Genomic DNA, 22,100 nt, shown 5'->3' with positions numbered 1-22,100 from the left:
GTTACTAAAAAGAGTTATATAATTTTCAGCCATTTGAAAATTGCAGTTTTTGAGTAACAAAAAATATTTGTTGAAAGTTTGTTTCATACATGATGGCCAGTTTAAAAATGCAGAGCTTTAAATTCAACCATTAAAATATTTATTTACAATTTTTAAAAAGAATAATTGCAATGTAGGGGGTTCAGTTGCACAAAGGATTGTGAAAATTGAGCAGTTAGACTAAAGGATAACATTTTTTCTTGCTTTCTGATGAGGACAGTGATTTGAAATAGGTGGAAGTAAAACTTAAAAAAATAGAGAGTATATATGCTTGTCACCATTTCAGAGCTTTATTATTGAACTGGGATTTGCTGTTTTCTGAAGTGCTTTAGAAATGGCTCTGTGTCCTAAAATACTTTAAAATAAGTCGTAGTGACTGAATCAAGCACTATTAAGACACATGAAAGGCACTTAACATTTTGAAGATTGATAATTTTTTACTTACCAACCTTCTGTCCACCAATATTTTAACCATTCCATAGTCCCAAATGTTGATCAGTACAGTGTCAGTATCTTGCACTCATTTATGAGCAGTAAGTATAGACAGCTCCCTCTAACATGTGGTTCTTGACCTAAGCTACCCATTAGAATCCTCTGGGTGGTTGGAAACATCTGGGTGCCTGAATTGCACCCAGACAAAGGTAATAAGGTAGGACCCAGGCATCAGTACCTTTTAAACTTCCCCAGCTGATTCCAAGGTGCAGCCAATGATAAGAACTACTGAAACAGAAACACAACTTCTTAATATAATCTTAACAAGATAGAGACAAATAGGCAAGTGACTCAAATATCTGGAGATTGGAAAGTAACAGAAGTAAGCATTAAGCTGAGAAACAAAGATGACACTAACTCACAAGTGTCGTACATAATTTTCAAAAATTATTAAAAGTGTTTATTATTTTGAAGTTGTCATGGGATAGGAATATGAGCTGTGAAAAATTCTCTGATTTTTCAATTATGATTAAGCTTATAAGAAATGAGCATCACAGAATAGCTGGACTCCTTTTGAAAATCCTTATTCAGGTTTCCTCTTTAGCCTCAACCTCAGTAATTTATCATTGCAATTATTTTATTTGCTTGCCTAAGGCAAATGCATAAATCAAAGTGAAGCATGTTTTATTACATTTCTATTGTGTGTAAGGTTATTTCACATAGAATCTTATCATCTTAAGGCTAAAAATGAGCTTTGACATAATTTCTCAAACATCTTTATGTTCATCAATGAAGAAACAAAGGCCCATAGAGATATCTCATGGCTGACTGTAGGCACATTAAGGACACGTGGTAGACAGGACCAGAAGTCAAGGCTCCCAACTTGCAATTCTCTTTTTTTCCATGTGACCCACAGAAAGGACCAAAAGTCTGTTAGGCCACCTGCCTGCTTAATTGCCTCCTTCCTTCTTTCACTCCCCCACCTTTTTTTTTTATGAGAAAAACTCTGAGAAGTACAGGTTATTACACGAGGAGGGTTGTAAGGAAGATCGTGCAGTTGCAGGGGCAGTTAAAAACCATTTCTTATGTAACATTTTAAGAAGCAGTTGGTTGGAGCATCTTAAAACTCCGGTAGTTGTGCTTAGGCATAAGCAATGAGATCATATTTTTATGTTTTTTTTAAGAAAGAAAGATACATCAAAAAAATCAATAAGACTATGAATTGACTCATTAAATATTAAGTATGGTATTTGTGGCAGAGTGTAACTTTGACGCTAAGAAGTCATTTATGATTCTTTATTTTCTTCATTTTTTTAACCTATGAATTTCTTCAGCCCCAGATTTTTGGAGAAAATAAATAAAAACACATCCCTTTATTTAGAGACAATGGATGAAATATTTTCAGAAAATGGGATATTTCAGTGGAAATTCTTGCCTAGTATGTCACCACTTTGAAAATGATTAAAGAAAATGGAATTTTCCCCAGTGGAGGCAGGTACTTTGACTTGTCAAATTTAAGTTGGACATTTTCTCTTAGTTTGGAACTGCCACAAAATGAGCCCTTTCATGTCCTCAATAATACCAAACCAATGCAATCCATCTGTTCTGCTAAATTATTTCTAGTTCCCTAACCAAAGGCACTGCTTTTTCATGCATTTTATCATGATTTTATGCCCTTTATTATATTTTACAAAAGGTTCTGATTCCTCCAGGGCCAATGAGAACTGATTAGGACACTGGCCTCAATCCAGGCTTTGAACACAGGAGGGAAAGGAATAGAACTGTTTCCTTTTTTCCCTGCTCCTTGGCAGAAAAAAATACGAATCCATACCGTGTGTGTGCTCTGTGTGTGGGTGGGTGTGGGTAGGCTGCATTTTATCCTGTCACAGTATGACTTTGTAGATCATGTTCAGAACATTTCTTCTATAATCGGGATGCATTAATGGGCTCTATTTCAGAAAGATTATTTCTTTAAGAAAGAACCATGGTGCGTTGTGAGACTCAATGACATGGTCATTTTAAATGACTTTGGTCAAACTTCCAACCTGAATATAGACTGTTTAGGGCTCTGAACTAAACATGATCGTATTCCGAAGCACAGAGTAAGTGCTCAGTGAACATAGCTCCTTTTCAGACTCTCAGGGAAGAAACTAAGTGCACGTCACAGGGAATGATAAGGTAACAATGAACACAGTCCTACATCACAAATTTCTTTATTAAGAAGGTGACAAAAGCTATGAGGTTTCATTCCTAGGCCTGTGTTGGTAAGGCATTTGAGACCTGTATTGACTCCAAGTGAGAAATCCATCCCTTATTTGCATTGAGTGTCCCAATATGCTCAGAATTCTTAAAAATCTTTTTCAGGCAGACTATCATGGATAACTTCACATAGATACAAGTATCTCTGAGAATAGAAATCAGTACTCCCTAAATTAAGATTATCAGAACACTTTAGCCTATTTTTTTGACTCATTGTGCTATTGACCTTTAACTCAAGAGACCATTGAGAGACAGAAACGAAAGAATAAAGGGTACGCAGGAAGTAGAAAATATAAGTGATTAAGTGGGAATATCTATATTTAAGCCTACACAAATAAAATACTAAATTACTGATGGTAATACCAGAAAATGGGAACTGGTGAAGATCTCAATATAAAAGGAAAAGTTGAATGTGACTAATTTAAGGCATTTATACAAGTGAGGCAAAACTGAATTACTCCAGGAGATCCTATGTGTTAAAGAATAAAGAAAGCTGTTGCTCTTTCAGAATTTTCAGCTTAATCATCCCCCCAAGTTCTCCTAGCAGTGTCTCTGTGGGATACAAATTTCAAAACATGCTTTCTCCAGATCCTATCTACAGGTAGAAACATTTTTTGTTTTTTTGGTACTGAATTAGTTTTCACTGCTCTCTTTCTGTAGAAACATGTGCACAATGTTTGTGGGCTGTTCTCTAGCAACCAAAGAAGCAGAAGGTGATTGCCAAGAATAAGTACTTCCTTATATTTAGTGAAAATATTTTTAAAAAATATTTTTAATAATAATAATAAGAGCCAGTGTAAAATAGTTGCTTAGAGTCAAAAGAAAGAATAAGGAGAAGGAGAAAAAGATATATCAAAGTGAAAACTTAGGAATAGTGGTACATTTTTATAGCAAGGATGGGGCCTAGAGTATAGCTAGCAGAGAAAACTGTCAGAATAAGTCAATGCTAGATAGCTGGGCCAAATGCGCTGTCTTTATGTTAGTTGACTGATCTTACATAAGGGGATGACCGATTCAGCAGGTTTCCTCTTATCAGGGGTCCCCAAACCCTGGGCCATGGACCATTACTGGTCCACGGCCTGTAAGGAACCAGGCTGCACAGCAGGAGATGAGTGGCAGGTGAGTGAGTGAAGCTTCATCTGTATTTTCAGCTGCTCCCTGTTGCTTACATCACTGTCTGAGATCAGCAGCTGCATTAGATTCTCATAGGAGCGCTAACCCTATTGTGAACTGCGCATGTGCGGGATCTAGGTTGAGCGCTCCTTATGAGGATCAAATGTCTGATGATCTGTCATTGTCTCCTATCACCCCCAGATGGGACCATCTAGTTGCAGGAAAGCAAGCTTAGGGCTCCCACTGATTCTACATTATGGTGAGTTGTATAATTATTTCATTACATATTAAAATGTAATAATAATAGAAATAAAGTGCACAATAAATGTAATGTGCTTGAATCATCCTGAAGCCATCACCCCCACTTTTTTGTCTTCCACGAAACTGGTCTCTGGTGCCAAAAAGATTGGAAACCACTGTTATTATGACTTACTAGCACTTCAGCTACTGTCAATTACAGTGAATCTTGTTAGCAGATTAGTGTTCAAATGTGTGACTGAGCATTCAGCTAGAATCAGTGGGATTGTGGGAGAATAAGAAAAGGTGTTGGACAAGCATAGAGTGCATGGTATGCAAATTTACCTGACTAGTGTATGAACACATCAAGATATACTTAATGGTATTTAATGTTATACCAAAGGTAAAAATTTAATTTATAGATGAAAAGAATCTTTACAGACATGAAGAAAGGGGAAAAAATCAATGAAAGTTTATGATAGTCATCAAAACATGGGTCTGATCATTAGCTGCAGAACTGACATTGTTTAAGATACTGATGTTGCGCTGTATCAGCATATATGATGTTAGTGGCTATGGATTTCAAAGACCCATAGAAAGAAGAGCCCGAAGCCCTCTTATTTCATGGTGTTCATTATTCTGCCAGACTAGGATTGGTTGCCACATTCTGTTTTCCAATGCCCCGCTCAGTCCAATTTTAGATGACTCAAACCATGGACTTACCATTATTTATCTTGAGGGATTCTCCACACCCTGAAATCTCACAGTTAAAATGTTTCCCTTTAATGTTGCCTTCGAATTTTCTCATGCTTATTTTGTCTCTTTACATGACATCCTACTTCTTTGGTTGTTCTGGTCTTCCATAAACTTTCCCATATTGAATGTTTCCCAGCAAGCCACTTGGTTCAAGATGTTTTCTTATCAATCAGAAAGACAGCTGACCAGAAGGCCATCATTAAATTTTTCTTAGTCTTCAGTATTAGAATTCTGATCTTACCCACCTGGAATAATTTCTCTAAATCATTTTTTATACTAATTTGAATTGGGTTAGACAATGCTGAATGATAGCATCAAAAACAGAGAACTTCAATGATATACAAAGAAAGTTCCATAAGTATTCACGAGTTTATTCAGCACGTAAAGGCAGTGTTAATGAGATTTTGCTTTAATCACTCCCTTCCTGTTACCCCTGCAGACCCCCACCAAGCCTCCCTCACTGTGACCTGATCATTTATTTTCAGTGACAAGCACAGCTCTGCCTCCTGCCCAGTAAATGCTGAAGAATTGTCAGATATTGACATTTTCCTGGCCTGCCCCTTCAGTGAACCACACATTAACATTGAAGAGTCTGGCAGCAGCTGCATCACCTTAAACTAGGGAGGCTGAATGTGGAATTGTCCTCATCCTGAGATAGGTGTTATCACCTGATATTTCCAGGTCACCTGGTGGTTCCTTGGTCAGGAACATGAAAGGGCAGCATTCCCCGAACAAATTCTCCTTGAATTTCACTGTTGTTCTGTACTTAAATATTAACTTACAACTGACTTGTGGTTATATATATTTTTAAGTGAAATATTAATACTGTCTCTGTAATACTAGAAGGCACGGCCATTTCCAAAAGTTAAGGCTAATTAACTTCGTGCACCAGCACAATATTTATCAGGCTCACAGATGTGCCAACTGAGGAATGTAGCCAGAAAGAACACTTTGCATATTGGATAATTGAGGTTTGACTTAATAAACAGTTTTGCCTATGTTGAAGGGCTGTAATTTGTTAGATGGAGTGAAGGTCTCTGCCTAGCCTGTTTGGAAAAAATTGATGGAGTCTAGAGTGTCTCAAACTGTGTCTGATTAAACAGCAGGTTTTGTTTTTGTTTAATTTCCAATCTGTCAGAGACTAATACTCATAAAAAATGTTAAAAATGAAATGTGGCAAAAGTGAAATAAATATTGAAGAGATACAAGATTATAGTAGATTCAAAAGACATAAAAATACTGTCAAATTGCCATAAAAGTTTCTAAATATTGATCTGAATTTCTGTACTGACCTCACTACAGACCATTAATAAACAGATATTGACCTGTTATTGATCCCATGGGACACAGGTTGAGGAACATTGATTTAAACTAATACTACTGTGAGGTGCACACATTGGAAGTGATTAGCATATCTGTGATCATCAAGTTCATTAAAATGAAATGGTATTTATTTATGTCCTTCAAGAAAGAATAAGGAATGTGTTCTAACAACTTCTTTGGGTAAGTGTAAAATAAGATTGTAATAAATTTGATTATCAGCTAAATAGTAGCCCCTGTTGGTTTTTAAACTGACACTTTACAAAAGAGTTAACTATTAATTTCTGTGTTATAGCTTTCTCTTCCATACCAAATAAGAATATACTTTATGTCAGTTGCCCATTTAGGTATAAGCAAGCTGTTGGATCTGAACCTTCCATACACTCATTTTTCAAATATTATTATGGTACTTTACTAAGCAAATCAGTGTCACATTCCTACATGATGAAATTCAGCTCATTATTAATCATCTTAAATGTGACTTGGGGTCTCATTTTCTTCTAAATGTTGTCAGTGGAGTACTGTTGGCTTCTGCTATTTTCTTTCAGCGAATTCAAGGTCGAAAAGCCAGCCTGGAGGAAATACAGCTTGTTCATTCTGAACATCACTCACTGTTGTATGGCACCAACCCCCTGGACGGACAGAAGCTGGACCCCAGGATACTTCTAGGTCTGTACGGGCCTCCACTGTACTGGGAACAGCACATTCCAGCACTATCATTAGTCAATGCTGGTGTCAGTTCGAAATACTTGGCAAGTAGTGCAACAAAAAATCAGTTTTTCCAACAGCTTTGCTCTGTGGAATGAGTCATTTGCAATAGAAGCCACTGTAGATTAAGAAAATCCTGCATTAGAAAATGACAATGTAGTTTCCATGATGTTTACTTTAAAATTAACCTTCATTTGAAAAACATTTGTACAATGTGTTTTTGCATGTAGAAAAAACTACATTGCTGAATTTGTTTATTATGTTTTCAAACTTAAAGTAGAAATGATTTACACATGCTTTATGCAAATTTATTTTCACCGTTCCCATTTTTTTTCTCTTTTAGTTCTTTGTTCTATGACCTTAAGAAACAAAGGAAATAGTACAAGTTGTATTAAGTGAAAACTCATTACTAGTATGCCCATCACACTACATTTTATAGCAATATTGCAAATCTATTTATTGCCTTACCTTTGGAATTAAATAATACATTAAATGCAAAACTAGAAAACTAATAAACAGTTTTTTTGTTAATGTATGATTTTTTGAAACTTTATCGTCAGATTTTAAAATAAAATTTATGTTGCAGAACTTTATATAAGCTTTATATGAGTGATAGAAACAACAGGTTTCTGGAAGAAAAATTAGTGACAAACCTTATTTTAGCTGAAATGATAATATTTTTTTTTAACTTTGTATAAGTGAATAACAATATCTAACGTTGGCAATAGATGCTGACGGGATCATGTTTTAAATGTTTTAACTAAAAAAGACGTTTTAGGAGTTTTTCCTTCAAATGAATGTATTGTGTCAGCTCTAAGTTATTGAACTCTTTCACCTAATTCAATATTATTTCAAAATAGTTTTATGTTAACTGGTCCTAAACAATTTGAAAGCAAGTAGATAACATATAGTAGGTAGGTATCTTGGAAAGCAATTGTAAGGAAGAATTAACAGTTACTCATTATAACACTTACCATATACCTTTTTAAACAAGTGGCAAGCTTCTGTAAGTTTATGAAGTGCAGGCATATGAGTGAGCATAAATATGCCCACACATGCGTGTAACAGTATAGGTAGCAGTAGCTTGGGGAGAAGTAAGACCAAAGGGCAATACATAAAGATTATCCAATTTTTAGAAAGTACATTGCTAATATTTGATGATAAAAAATAATGTATACTATCGAATTAACTTTATGTATTAATATGAATACAAATAAATCAGTCTAAACATATATGCTTATTTTTTCCTTTCTATTTTAGAAACCAGTCTCTGTACATGCAGATACTTTATATAAAATACCTCTTTTGCTGCAAATATTGTATAATAAATGTTCTTATTTTAACATGAATCAATAATCCTACCCAACTAACCAAAAAGATGAAGTAAACCAGACATTTTAATTGTCATGACTTTATGAGGTCATAATACTCAAGCATTTAAACATAGGAGACTGTGTCCATGTTATTATTTTTTAATTGAGTTAAGAAAAAACAAGTAGAAAACCTCCCCCACTTTTTAAAAATCTCTGGTCCTAAAGTATAAATCAACCTTCCAACTTTATTGGAACAGGCTGGGATTGATCAAATTGTGAATATAAACACACACTTGATATTTGAGAGGTGCTCCTAAACAACCATTGTTCCACATTTTAAGAGAAAAGACATATTTATAAGATAAATGAAGTTTAAATTTTTGCAACATCAAACTTTTATTTATAAAACATGGCGATTTTTTTAAAAAAATTTGACTCTTTTGAACAAACCTATTTTTTGTAAAATATTTGATGTGCATATCATTTTTAAATTTGATGATGTTAAAATGAAATTCCATTTATAATTTTAACTTGGACAAGGGTTCTTTTCATGTATGTATGTGATGAAAGCAGCAAGTACCTATGATTCAATGTTTAAAATTTTAATCTAAATAAATTAGCCATTTATCTCATTAATTTTGAACATTTGATGTGAAATAATATTCCTACAGTTGATAATCTTAGAGTTAGCATTCTATACATGTGTGGAGTTTCATATACACTTCTCAGTGATCACTGCAACAATTTCAATATTGTGTGTGGGCTACATAAGTACACAGAAACAGGGATGTTGCATTCTATCAGGCCTTAAGGTAGAGCACTAAATCCAACTGTATCAACACTTCAAAACTACTTCTCTTTCCCTAGTGTATCCAAAAGTTTAGCTAATTTTTCTCAATCTCAGTTCAAAGTGAATAATTCTGTTCTTTTTAAAGGTTAACTTTTAATACTTTTTTGCTTTTTGTGAAATTTGGATTCTTCTGGCTTTTCTTATTGCTGTTGTTTGTTTGTTTGTTTGTTTGTTTGTATCTGGAAGACCGGATTGAAGCTGCCATGTGTGAATATATAGAAATTCATAATCGTCAAGATGTTTTCTCTCTGTTTATCCATTCCTTTCACTTCCATATATCTTACTACATCCCTCAGTTCCTCCCAACACATATGGGAGATGTCTTTTCTGAGTTAAATTAATGCTATTTCCCTTGATAGTTGTGTTCTAGAGTTAGGAGGAAGGGTTTAAATAAAAGTTCAGTATGACCAGACCTATCAGTCTTTGTATCTTGAAAGACATCTATAGATGATAAAATAATTGGATTTGAAAATGAACATCATTTATCTCTTTAAATACGCTAGACCCTGTAAGGTTACATGGAGAAGACATTCTCTCCAATTATTTCTGGTGCAAGGTTTTCCTTAGCATTAATATTCCTGTCGCTCTTATGACCAGTTTCCAGTTGTCTTGAGGCTGGCCAAATTTCAGTGCATTGATAAGACAATATAATTAAAAATAAATCCAGTCAGTTTGGTGAAATAAACGTTTCTTGCCCATTTCTAAATTTAAATTATCAATTATATGCCTGTTTTGTATTATGTAAACATTCTCCTAAGTAGGTATTAAATAATAGTATTAAATAAAACTCTCCTAAGTCGGTATTAAATAATAGTATTAAATAAAACTCTCCTAAGTAGGATACTTATTTTGCTAATTCTCTTGGGGGTTAATAATTTTTTTTAAATTACTCTTAAAAATTAACTTATTGGCTGGGCACAGCAGCTCATACCTGTATTCCCAGCACTTTGGGAGGCCGAGACAGGAGGATCACGAGGTCAGGAGATGGAGACCTTCCTGGCCAACATGGTGAAACCCCCTCTCTACTAAAAATACAAAAATTAGCCAGGCATGGTGACGTGCACCTGTAGTCCCAGCTGACAGGAGGCTGAGGCAGTAGAATCGGTGGAGGTTGCAGTGAGCCGAGATTGCACCACTGCACTCTAGTCTAAGCAACAGAGTGAGACTTCATCTCAAAAAAAAAAAAAAATTTACTTACTATGTTATAATATTATCTTCATTCCTGTTTGTTGACTATTAAGAATTCAGACACTAAAACGTACATATGTATTTTAATTTCACAGGTGATATATGAATATACTCTTGCAAAATATTCAAGGATACAGTTATATTTTTGTTAGGAGCAACAACACAAGAAAACTTTACTCCTCCCCGGAAATTTTGATGTGCCTTTTACTGGTGCCAATATTGCAGTCTTAATATTATTTTATGATGTTTATTTTTAATTCTGTTCACTTCACATCTTTTTGTTAAAATGAAGATCTCTCTTTATAACTGGATGGCTTCATTTGTACATATATTTTTCTTTATCATTTTCCATCTTTTAGTAATTGCATTTAAAAAACCAACTAATATGATTTATTGTTTTCAAAACAAACTCTCTTCTGTGACAATAAAAGCTATTTAGATTTTACTGACATGGCATATGAATTCTACTACAAACCTGTTTTCAATTTTAATTTCTCATTTCATTGACCATCAATAGAACAAATTAGTGAGATAGGTGAATTGGAAATTTGTACTTGGTTCTACCACTGAACTGCTGAGTGACATGCCAGAGTCCCTTCAGAACCATTTGACTACGAAATAGAAATGTTCACTGCCTTTCCCCATGATTACTCCACAGGCAGATTTTAATGTTAAAGATTTAGTAGCAGTTACTACTGTTTTTCTCTATTTGTGTAGTAGATAATGTAGAAAATAAAAGCACAGGTAAACAAAATGATTACTAAAAATCCCATGAAACACCAGTTCTAAGAGATACTCACAATTCAGTTTTGGGCATATATTTTTAAAGAAGATATTTTATATTGATATTGATGTTATATAGATCCCCAAACGGGATTATTTTTCGTAGTGTACTGTTGAAAAAATTGTGGATGTTAGAAGTGGCTTATGGTGTATTTGGCTTTATCTCTATCTTAAAGTTGATACAGCTACTTATAACCAGCTATACTTAGTTATGTCTGAAGTAGAAATTAAGAATAAGTCTGTACATTTGAGAAGATATTTTAATATTTGAAATATTTTTAAAATGACAGTATACGATGGCATAAACCTTGTAGCTCAAAACATCCCATTGAATGAATATACTCAGTGAATAGCTGAATTGGTTACCATAAATTTAAAAAATTGTAATGTATAATATAGACATGTAGGCCAACTTAAAAAAAAATCTTGTGACCCAAATCTCATGAGCATGTGTTTATTCATGTGGGGCAGTAGACTCTACATGCAATAATATTTATATTGATTTGCCTTTAGTTCTTATTTGTGTATACAGAGAGGCAGATCAATGATATTCTGAAAATTAACTGTATTGAATAATTGGTCTGAAGTTTTATTAATTTATTTTGCATCAAATGATAAATACCACGTGACATATTATTATGTGTTAATAAATGCCAATGTTTTAAAAACTATATAACCCCCATTTATCTATATTTTTATGTCTTCTTACTGTATAGGTGATGACTCTCAGAAGTTTTTTTCCTCATTACCTTGTGGTGGACTTGGGGTAAGTACGAGTTGGTTTACTGCCTTTAAATAACACAAAATTACAAAAAAATTCTTTTTTGATTTATCTATTCAGTTATGTTTAAGGTTATTTCTCAGTAAAAGTTATGGTAGACTTCAGGACTGCCTACATAATTTGCAGAGCTAAGTGCCAAGTAAAATTGTGGCAGCACTTGTTAAAAAAAATTCTTAAGAATTTCAAGATGGTGGCAATACAGAATTAAACCAAGAGCAAGGCCCTTCCTTCTAACTGTAAGTTCCTGTGTGATTACGCAGGTCACACACTCATGAAGCCAGCTTTGCTAGGCCTTTATATAGCTGGAGAAAAGGTGCTGTAAGAGGGTTTAACACAGATTTGCAGCAGAATTCCATTTTCAATAGAATCACATTAAGTATGCACATACATTATATTCCTGGTGAAAATGGCATAAACTTCACAAAGAGCTTTGCATTATGGGACATTTTGTTTGTGAACCCCTTGGGGACATTTTTGTCTTCAATAATGAAGGAAGCCTTTTGACTTAACATATTTAGACCACATTTCAAGGAAAAATTTGTTAGAACCCAGCAACACATGAAGAAAAATGTCTACATTTTTCTAGATGATTACAACATACCCTATAACCTGAAATCTATTTAAAGTTAACCCTTACCAGTAACAAACCATCATCCTGTAGAACTAAGTGTTATGTTAGAACAACATAATTCTAGGTGAAGTTTTCAAAGACTAAGATATTTAAGTCAATTAAATTGACTCGATGTTGAAGGGAAAGAACAAAACTAGTCACATGTATATCATGTTTTAAACAATTGTTCTGCGAGAACTAAATTTGATGCAAAGAAATCTTGAATATTTTCAGTTTATTCTATCATTTCGATGATGCCAGATTTAGTGAGTTGTAGCCTTTTGTTCCTTTGCCTGTGATTCTGCTTACTCTGGAAAACAAGATGGTAGCTATATCCATTTGCCTCTGTGTGGACTTTACAGTTTGCCAACAAACAACTAAGTTCCAAAACAACCTTGTAAAATAGTCATTGTTATTAACACCATTTTGCAGATGAGAAAGTGAAGGCTAGGAGAAGCTAAATTATTTTCCTGAAGTCACACAGTAAAGGGTAAAAAGCTGAAAGTATGGGGGTGATGTACACATCCTTGTCGAGGAGTTCCAAAAGAGCTTTCTAGACACTTCTATGGCTTTCATCTTTAACAAACTAGCCTCAGCTTTCCCCCACTCCCTCTGGATCAGCAGTGCAGTGTGGCTGATGTAGTATAACCCCTTTGTGACAGCTCACCAGTGACTTTTGCTTTTTGACCACAAGCATGGGACAGTCATCATCCCGCATTAAACCTTGCTCATTTTTAGCCAACCTCCTGTGGAGCTGGGAGCTTGCAAAATAATTCTGGAAAGCAGAGGATAAGCTGACTTTTAAAATGGGTTTCGTTGGCTTTGTGCTTACTTTCTAACATCTCAAATGGCTGTTTTATAAGAATGGCTGCCTACCTGTAAATGGGGCAAAAAATGAAACAAACCTAATGACAACTCAATGGAAACAGTGATGTGGAGGAAATCAAAGCTATTAAAAGGGTAGCAGTCATCAAACCCCACTCATTTAGAAGTATAGATGATCCCCGAGTTATGATGGTTCAATTTACGATTTTTTTTATTTTATGATGGTGCAAAAGTGTTATGCATTCAGTAGAAACTATCCTTTGAATATACAGCCATTCTATTTTTTACTTTCAGTACAGTATTCAATAAACTACATGTGATGTTTAACACTTTTTTATAAAATAGGCTTTGTGTTAGATGCTTTTGCCAAACTGTAGGCTAACGTAAGTGTTTGGCATGAATAAGATAGGCTAGGCTAATCCATGATGTTTGGTAGGTTAGGTGTATTAAATTCTTTTTTGACTTAGGACATTTTCAAATTACAATAGGTTTATCGGGACTCTGTCATAAGTCAAAGAGCATCTGTATATTTAATGTATGACCTAGGACTGAATTGAGGCCATCTCCCTAGGACTCACCTCCCAAATCTGACCTGGGATGTGCTTTTAATTCACTATCCCTTCAATGCGACGTTCCTCTACTCAGCTGCTCTAAACCCAAATTGACTTCTTATTTCTCACCTAGAACTGCTTTAGTAAACTCTTCAAAATCACCAAGGAGTGAATATTGGCTGCTTCCTCTGGACCAGTATATCAAACACAATGCACAGTGTGGGTCATAGAGTAAGTCCTTAGTAATGTCCCTAGAGCTGACCTCACCTGGATGGTGGCAGCAGTGGTGGTGGGTAAGTCTAGGGTAGGCCAGCAGAGGCAGGAGAAGGAGTCCTGCATTGTTAGTTTGACTCCATCAGTGCTAGAGAAGGTTGGAGAGAGGTGATGCTTATGTAGGTCAGGGTAGGTGTGAATGTGTGTGTGTGTGTGTATGTGTGTGCGCGCGTGCGTGCAAGTTTGCACTTGCTGATGCTCTTGTGAACTATTTTGACTCAGTATTTTTGTTTACAGGAATGAAATAGTTTTCTTAGCCTTTCAAAAGCCATCTTGCCCTCTCAGATTTTTGGTTTTGGTACAAGTCCTAGGAGAAACCCCGGATCCTCTGGATTTAAGCCAGTCTAAATTTTCGCCTCCAGGACAATCCCAGACAGATTATCTATACAAAAGATCCCCAGTATGATCTCAGAGGGCCCCAACTTGGCAACATGGGAGCACCCTAGAGATTTTGGAAATTACTGAAATGACTTTTGTCTTAAGGCACGGTTCTGTCTCAAATTACCTAAGAGGGACCTGTTGGTTTCCATTCTGAAATACTCAGTGATCCCCAATTGTTAAAGTAAACTCCAGTTCCTTAGAATATATAACTTCATTCTAGAGGGGTTTAATATATACCTACAGAATACTGATGGGTTAATTGGCTTTTGAGGACACTACCTGGGACATTATGAAATCAGAACATCTCTACTTCTCATTAAAATTTCCCCTAAAATTGCACATGGTAATTTAGTGTTGGTCAAGCAGCTCAGTGGATAAACGATATTTAAGGTGCTGTGAAATGTACTCTCCAGAATTGCATTTCGAGCAACAATGTCAAGGTTTCTGAATTCCTTTGTGTTTGCTTTTCATTTTGTTCAGTTATTATGGCATGACTCATTTCTGATTCCTGTGTGATTGCACTACAAGAAAATGCACCAGTTGAAAAGAACATTTGACCAAATCCCAGGACTTGGTCATTGTGTAGTAAAATAGATAATTAAGGGACTCTGGAAACAAGAGCCAGTGCAGGATCACTTCAGTTCTCACTCCTCAGGGTATATCACTAAAAATAGTGATCATTTTCCTGGCCATCTGACCTGCTGCTGTGTGAAGAAATCTTGAAGTCATTTCTCAGCCTCATTTTCTCCTCTTCACTTGATAGGCCACAGAAAAACCCACAAAAGTAAGGACGAGCAGGCTTTTATGATAATGTCGTCATCAGCTCCCAGCTTCAAACGCTTCTGCGGCTTTTGAGTTGTCATTTATAACTTGGAACTGAATCGACCCGTAATTCCCCTGATACACTTAGAGAAATTGATAACAGACTCTGCGCTTCTTTTATGGCTCAGAGGAGGCAACTCCAATCACATCACTATTGGCAGGCAATATTATTTTTTGACATGGTTGTAAAAGTATAAAGGGGCTTATGGCATTTGTTTAGATGAGGAATGGGCTCTCAAGCTGTGCTGGGGTTTACAGGACCAGATCAGTGAGAAGCAAAGGGAATATGATGTTTGCAAACAGGATATGATTTTATATAAGTTTGGGTTTCATGCTCTGTTCCCTGGGGAAAGCCCTGCAGACAGCAGAGAATTCCACTTTTATCCTACAGTAGACAAGCTCCCAGGGCCAAAAGGCAGAAAAATAAACGTGGTCAATGGGCAGTGTCAGACCCTTGATTGGAAGAGGAGGAGCTGTGGACGAGGGAGAACAATCCCCTAAGAGGAATGAGGATTTGCAGGGCACGGGCAGAACTGGGACCTGACTAAGTGGTCGAAGATATGCAAAAAGAGGCTCTAAAACGTTTAAGGAAGGCACCTTCTCCAGCAGCGACTCAGTCAATCTGTGAACACAAAGCTAGCTTTTTATTACAACTTTTACTCTGTTCATATTCTGTTTGATTATACCTAGAACTGACACACTTAGGAACGTCATTTTTGTGATTGGGGAAGGGGAGATGGGGAGAAGGATTAGGTGATTGTGAGAGGGTAGTAATTTAAGGCCCATTTCAATTGCTCTGAGGTTTTCTGCAAACGTTTCAGTTATATACCAACTCTACTAACTATGCGAGAGGCAGATTTGGATGAAATGTCTTAAATTTTCTTTTATCTTGTCAGAATTAAAATGTAAGCTCTCTCCTCTTATTTATAAATTTACAGATATATGTGTGTGTGTGTGTATATATATATATGCAAGAAATATTGTATATATACATACATAATCAGGAGAAAAATCTATTTTACACCACATGTATATCTTCGTATTGTTTTTCTAATTATTACACCACATTGGTCCTTCACATTTATTCTCCCCAGTACCAGTAAATAATATTCTATTGGCAAGCCCTACAAAGAGCTGCTCTGGTGTTTCCCTCTCTATTATAATGCTAGGGAATGGATTTTGTTTTATGACCAAATCTATGGACATATAGTTAAACTCAATGTGAGAAAAGCTTGGTTAATAATGCATTTTAATGCTGTGATTTGGGATGGTCATCTTTGAAACAGAACCAATATTTTCAAAGCCATAATGTGTGTCATCAGATAAGGCATGAAGGGCAGAAAGAATAAGATAAGGCTTGTTGCTGATGACTAGACAAGGTGCAGCATGCAAAAACCAATGAGACAAGACCACTGCTCTCAATTTCAATTGCTCACAGCCTAGCCATTGGGCTGGTTTAGAAAAATGCTAAGCTATGAGAGCACAGAGAAGGAAGCTTTTAAAACAGCAAAGAAAGAAGAGGGGTGTGGAGGTTACTCAAGCAGTTATAAGCTAAATCTTCAAGAAGAATTAGTAATAAATGTGTGTGAGTTGTGTGTTGGGGGTGGTATGAGGATAGGTCATGGGGGAGGCAGCCAGGCATTGACTGTTCAGGCAATAGAACACACCATATTTCTGACAATTGCACCAAGCTGTTGCCAATTAGTAGAGAATTTTTTTCTTCCAAAAAAGGAGGGAAAAACCCCACCTTCTGTTTATGCCAAAACTTTGCATATTCCTCAGGTTTTGATATTGACTTAGGAACCTCTTTCTTCATATGTTATTTCAACCCAATTATCCTGAGCAAGCACAATGCCTTTTGTTGCATCAGCAGAAAGAGGAGGGGGTAGCATCTGCTTCTCACATGCAGTAATCAGGGTAATGTTGATTTCCCTCCTATTAATGTTCAACTCAAACCTGGCTTGCAATCAGTACTTCATTTCCTCCACTGTTGCTATCAAAGAAGTATCACAAACTTTTTCCCTCCAGCACAATAAAAGGATCCACCCTGATTTGGAATCTCTCTTTTTTATATCTCCTCTTCCTAATTGTATCTGGATTTTCATCAGTTTCAGACTTGATGCAATTGATACTAGCAAGAACACCCCATGGCACCTGGCAAAATTAAAACTGATAAGCCGCCTTAACGAAACTGAGAATTTAGTTTCATGCTGCAAATTCTATAAAAAGATTATGTTGCCTCAGACTTGGAAAAAAAGTATGAAATGTTATTAAAATCAGGGAATTCCTTCTAAATTGCAAAGGAAGTTTCCAGTATTGCATAGATTATGCTAATTGTGTATACTCAGTAATAGTTGTCGGGATGTAGACAACACTCCCTACAGAGATACGCATGTATACATTACTCTGTGTATGGGACAAAATGTGAAAATACATAGAATCATTAAGCATCTAATGTCCATTGCAGGAAAGAAGAAAACGAGAGAAGAAAACCTTAATTTCCTCCTTAATTCACTTAGTTGCAGCATCTCATCTGTGATTAAGTTCTTTATATTGCTTTGATATTATGACTAAGTACAACAAGATGCATTTTGAAATAAGAATACTTCATTTTCTTATTTAAAGTAAGCATGAATATCACAAAGCTGTTAAAATTCTTCTGTTGCCAAAATGAGATGGCTAAAAAAATGCCATCATCAAAGCTTTATGTGTGTTTTTTACATTATTGGGGCCATAAGACCTATTTTTTTAAAAAACTACACACACACACACACACACGCACACATGCACACGCACACACACGCACACACACACGCACGCACGCACACACGCGTGCGCACACACACGCACACACACGCACACGCACGCACGCACACATGCACACGCACACACGCGCACGCGCACACACACACACACATAAAAGCAACTATTTCTACCAAAGTAATGTCAATAACAGGGAGGAAGAAAACAATTATGAACATTGAGACAGGAAGAAATTGAGCCTTGGGCTCTGTAGTTGCTGAAGGTAAATGGATTTGACAAACTTTAAATTTCTATCTAACTTAGAAGATCTATGGCTCGATTAAATAAAAACTGAGAAAGTAAAACATACTTGAATAAATTTGAAAATATGATCATCTACTGATTGCTACTTCTGACTGCCAAGGAGACATTAGGCTTAAATCAAATGAAAATTTAGAGTAGACAAAGGAAATGGGACTACCTAAAAAAAAAACAATTCTTGTAACAGCCTGAAATACAGCTACATTCAGGCACACCTAAGCTTTTCATTTTAATGTGAAGTAACAGCATTTGTATTTTCATCTGTCATATTTCCGCTCCAAATAGTTAGTTCCAGATCTAGATATTCACCCCCGTAACAAACTAATATTCAATATGTAAAACTGATGTGTCGTTATCCGATTTGTCTTTATGAAGTATTTTACCACAAATTTAGTAAACCATAACTTCTAAACTTTCATTAATGGAGAACAACAGGTTTTTTTTCAAAATTCAAAACCAAAATAAATTAGCTCACTGAATGCTTGAGCCATAAGCAGGCAGTTCACAGCAGAATCCCTAGGATTTAATCATTCCCCAACTCAAGAAAAACCCATAGCTTCTGGGTTTTAGGCTAGCAGTATCGTTATTGCTATTGAGTGTCTTAACTTTAAATAAAAAATAATGGGTAAAATAAAGGAATTAAATGACTAAGCAATGATTCTCTTAGCAATAGAGCATGCATTGAGTCATTGTTTCTATGAAGACTGATAAGACTATTGAAGGACTAATATATTTGATATTTATATGCACCTGAAGTCATTTGGTGAATTTATTCTGTTATATTCTAAATATTATGATTTATATAATCTCTAATTGATATTTACTATAGATACAAACAGACGTACCTTGGAAATATTGCAGATTCAGTTCCAGAGCAACAGAATAAAGCAAATAGCACAATAAAGCGAGTCACACAAATGTTTTGTTCCTCAGTGCATACTAAACTTGTGTTTATACTATCCTGTAGTCTATTAAGTGTACGATAGCATTATATCTTTAAAAATGTACATAATTTTAAAACTATGCTTAAAAATCCTAATGATCATCTGAGCCTTCAGTGAGTGGTAATCTTTTTGCTGGTGCAGGGTTTTGCTTCAGTATTGAGGGCCTTATTCTGGATAAAGCTTTGGCTCAAGGGAATGTGGTTGGGTTGATCTCCTGTCTAGACCACTCAAACTTTCTCCGTATCAGCAGTAAATCTGTTTCACTTTCTTAGCATTTGTGTGTTCACTGCAGTAGCACTTTTAGTTTCCTTTAAAACCATTTCCTTTGCATTCACAACTTGGCTAACTGTTGGGCACAACAGGTCTAGTTTTCAGCCTATCTCAGCTTTCAACATGCCTTCTTCACTAAGCTTAATCATTTCTAGCTTTTGATTGAGAGTGAGAGACGTGCAACTCTTCCTTTTACTTGAAGATTAGAGGCTATCTTAGGGTTATTAACTGTCTAATTTCAATATTCCTGAATATTAGGGAATAGGGAGGCCTGAGAAAGAGAAGAGATGGAGGAAAGACTGATTGGTGGAGCAGAAATCACACACAATATTTATCAATTAAGTTCACTGTCTTATATGGGCACGATTCATGGTGCCCCAAAACAATTATAATAGTAATATCAAAGATGACTGATCACAGATGGGCATAAAAGATAAAATAATGATGAAAAACTTTTGAAATATTGCAGGAATTACCAAAATGTGACACAGAGACAGGAAGTGAGCACATGCTGCTGGAAAAATGACACCCACAGACTTGCTCAACTTGGCGTTGCCACAAACCTTCAATCTGTAAAAAATCAAAGTATCTGAAAAGTGTAATAAAGTGAAGCACAGTAAAACAAGGTGTGCCTGTATAGAGTATCTTCCTGACAATCTGTAAGCACTTCTCAAAATGACTTGTATCATTTTGAAGTGTGACCATTTAAGGAATAAAAACCAAGACCTACAAGTAGTGAAATTCTTTGCTGCTAAATAGATTACTTTTCTCTCCTTAATCTATTGCCTCTAAAGACAATTTACCATCCATTCATTCATTATTAAATAAACATGTACTGTCCTATGTGCCAAGTATGTACCATCCTATGTGCTAAGTGTGAAGCAACATGTAGACTCACATTTTTTCTTATGTTGTGTTTTTTTTTTCTTTTCAATTCCCACTCATGTATCTTATCATACTTATCACTTAGACTCTGCATTGATTTTCTTCTATTCGTAATTGTCAGCTCTGGTAGGAAAGGCCTGGGAGTTCATAGGACTAAGGACAGAAGATAATCAGAATATCCATACTCAGTTGAACAAGATTCAAATTCAGTTGTCTCATGAAACAGTTCTACGAGATGGCCTTTTTGTATCAGCTTTCTTTGATGGAGGCAGCCAATTTTTTGTTTGTTTCTTTGAGACAGGGTCTTGCTCTGTTGCTCAGGCAGGAGTACAGTGACACAATCACAGCTCATTGCAGCCTCAACCTCCTGGGCTCCAAAGATCCTCTTGGTTGAGCTTTGTTAAGAGCTAGGAGCTAGGAACACAGGTGCACACCACCATGCATATTTGGCTTTCTTTTTTTTTTTTTTTTTGTAGAGATGTGGTCTCACTATGTTGCTCTGGCTAGTCTCAAACTCCCTGCCTCAAGAAATCCTGCCACCTTGGCCTCCTAAACTGCTAGGATTACAGGCCTGAGCCACTGTGCCTGGCAAATTCTCATTCCAAGAGCTAGGAAGCGCAGTATCCAGCATCAATCCACAACTCCATTAATAGCAAATGTGGAAGAAATTCAAAGACCAGTGCTCACTGGTGCAGACTATTCTCTGTGCTTCTGAAGTTACTATACTCACAATTTCCAATTTTCACAACTTGGGGCAGAATTCATTTGCTCACTTATTTAGTAATTTATTTATACAGCAAATGTTTATTGAATGCTTATTGTGTGCCCGGAACTGCAAATACAGTACTGAACAAAACAGAAAATGTTTTATCCTACTGGAACTTATATTCCAGTTGAGGAGACAAATAAGCAAGAATGAATGACTTTAAATATATGTGCGTGTATGTGATGATGATGAATGCTGTAGAGAAAAGGAAGCAAGGAAGGGGTGTGGAGTCTTGTAGGGTTGGGGCAGAGAGCTAGTGGTTAATGAGAAGTGTTGCTTTTTGGATATTAGAATAGACAGGTGAGGGGTGACCTGGGAGCACCGGTTTCTTGTGGTGACTGACTTAAAGAGGGGTACAGAGAATAATGAGATCCATACTGAGGGTGCAAAGCAGAGTGGTGGGGAAGCAAGGGAAGTTCAGGAGGTGGAGAGGAGGTTTGCCAAGACTGCTCACAGTTTGGGGACCCCATCTCACTCTCACTGGTCAAGATCTGGGTGTCTAGAGGTAGGGTTGTTCTATTCAGAACACATAGAGCTCCTGGTCTTCCTTCTGATAACTGGATTGAGGTGTGGCAATAGATGATGAGAGGGCAAGTTGAATTTCTAAGCACACCCTGAGATCTTGACATTTCTCTTCAGAGCTGGCTATGGAGGTATGGAGAAGGTTGGGGGTGGGGGCACACTTACCCAGGCACTCAAAGATCTGGGACTCAATAGCAGGCCCTGGGCTGTAAGATATCTCTCTGGGTAGTTCCAGATCTTAGCAGCACTGTATGCTTTGGGGTTCCAAGTCCCTGGAATGTTATGTGGACGTGCTTTTCTTTTTAAATTGGGCAGCTGCAAATTATATACAGTACTCCAACACCTGCCCATTTTCAAATCTAATAAAAATGTCCTGACATTTGCATGACCTTTGCAAGTGAGTTTTTTT

The 22,100-nt window shown here is 36.2% G+C and overlaps 1 protein-coding gene across 2 annotated transcripts in view; it reads left to right on the top strand.

Annotated features, from left to right (window-relative positions):
* HDAC9 (histone deacetylase 9) overlaps positions 1–22,100 on the top strand; it is a 914,075-nt gene that overhangs the window by 665,736 nt on the left and 226,239 nt on the right. For both annotated transcript variants that reach the window (XM_055272501.2, XM_063637042.1), the window contains exons 15-16: positions 6,705–6,825; positions 11,715–11,764. In XM_055272501.2, the coding sequence (XP_055128476.1) occupies positions 6,705–6,825; positions 11,715–11,764 (171 nt within the window). The remainder of the gene's footprint in view (positions 1–6,704; positions 6,826–11,714; positions 11,765–22,100) is intronic.

This window comes from Symphalangus syndactylus, chromosome 3 (assembly GCF_028878055.3).
Source record: "Symphalangus syndactylus isolate Jambi chromosome 3, NHGRI_mSymSyn1-v2.1_pri, whole genome shotgun sequence".
Classification (NCBI taxonomy): Eukaryota; Metazoa; Chordata; class Mammalia; order Primates; family Hylobatidae; genus Symphalangus; species Symphalangus syndactylus.
The sequence above is the reverse complement of the archived record's forward strand: the minus strand, read 5'-3'. Positions and strand labels throughout refer to the sequence as shown.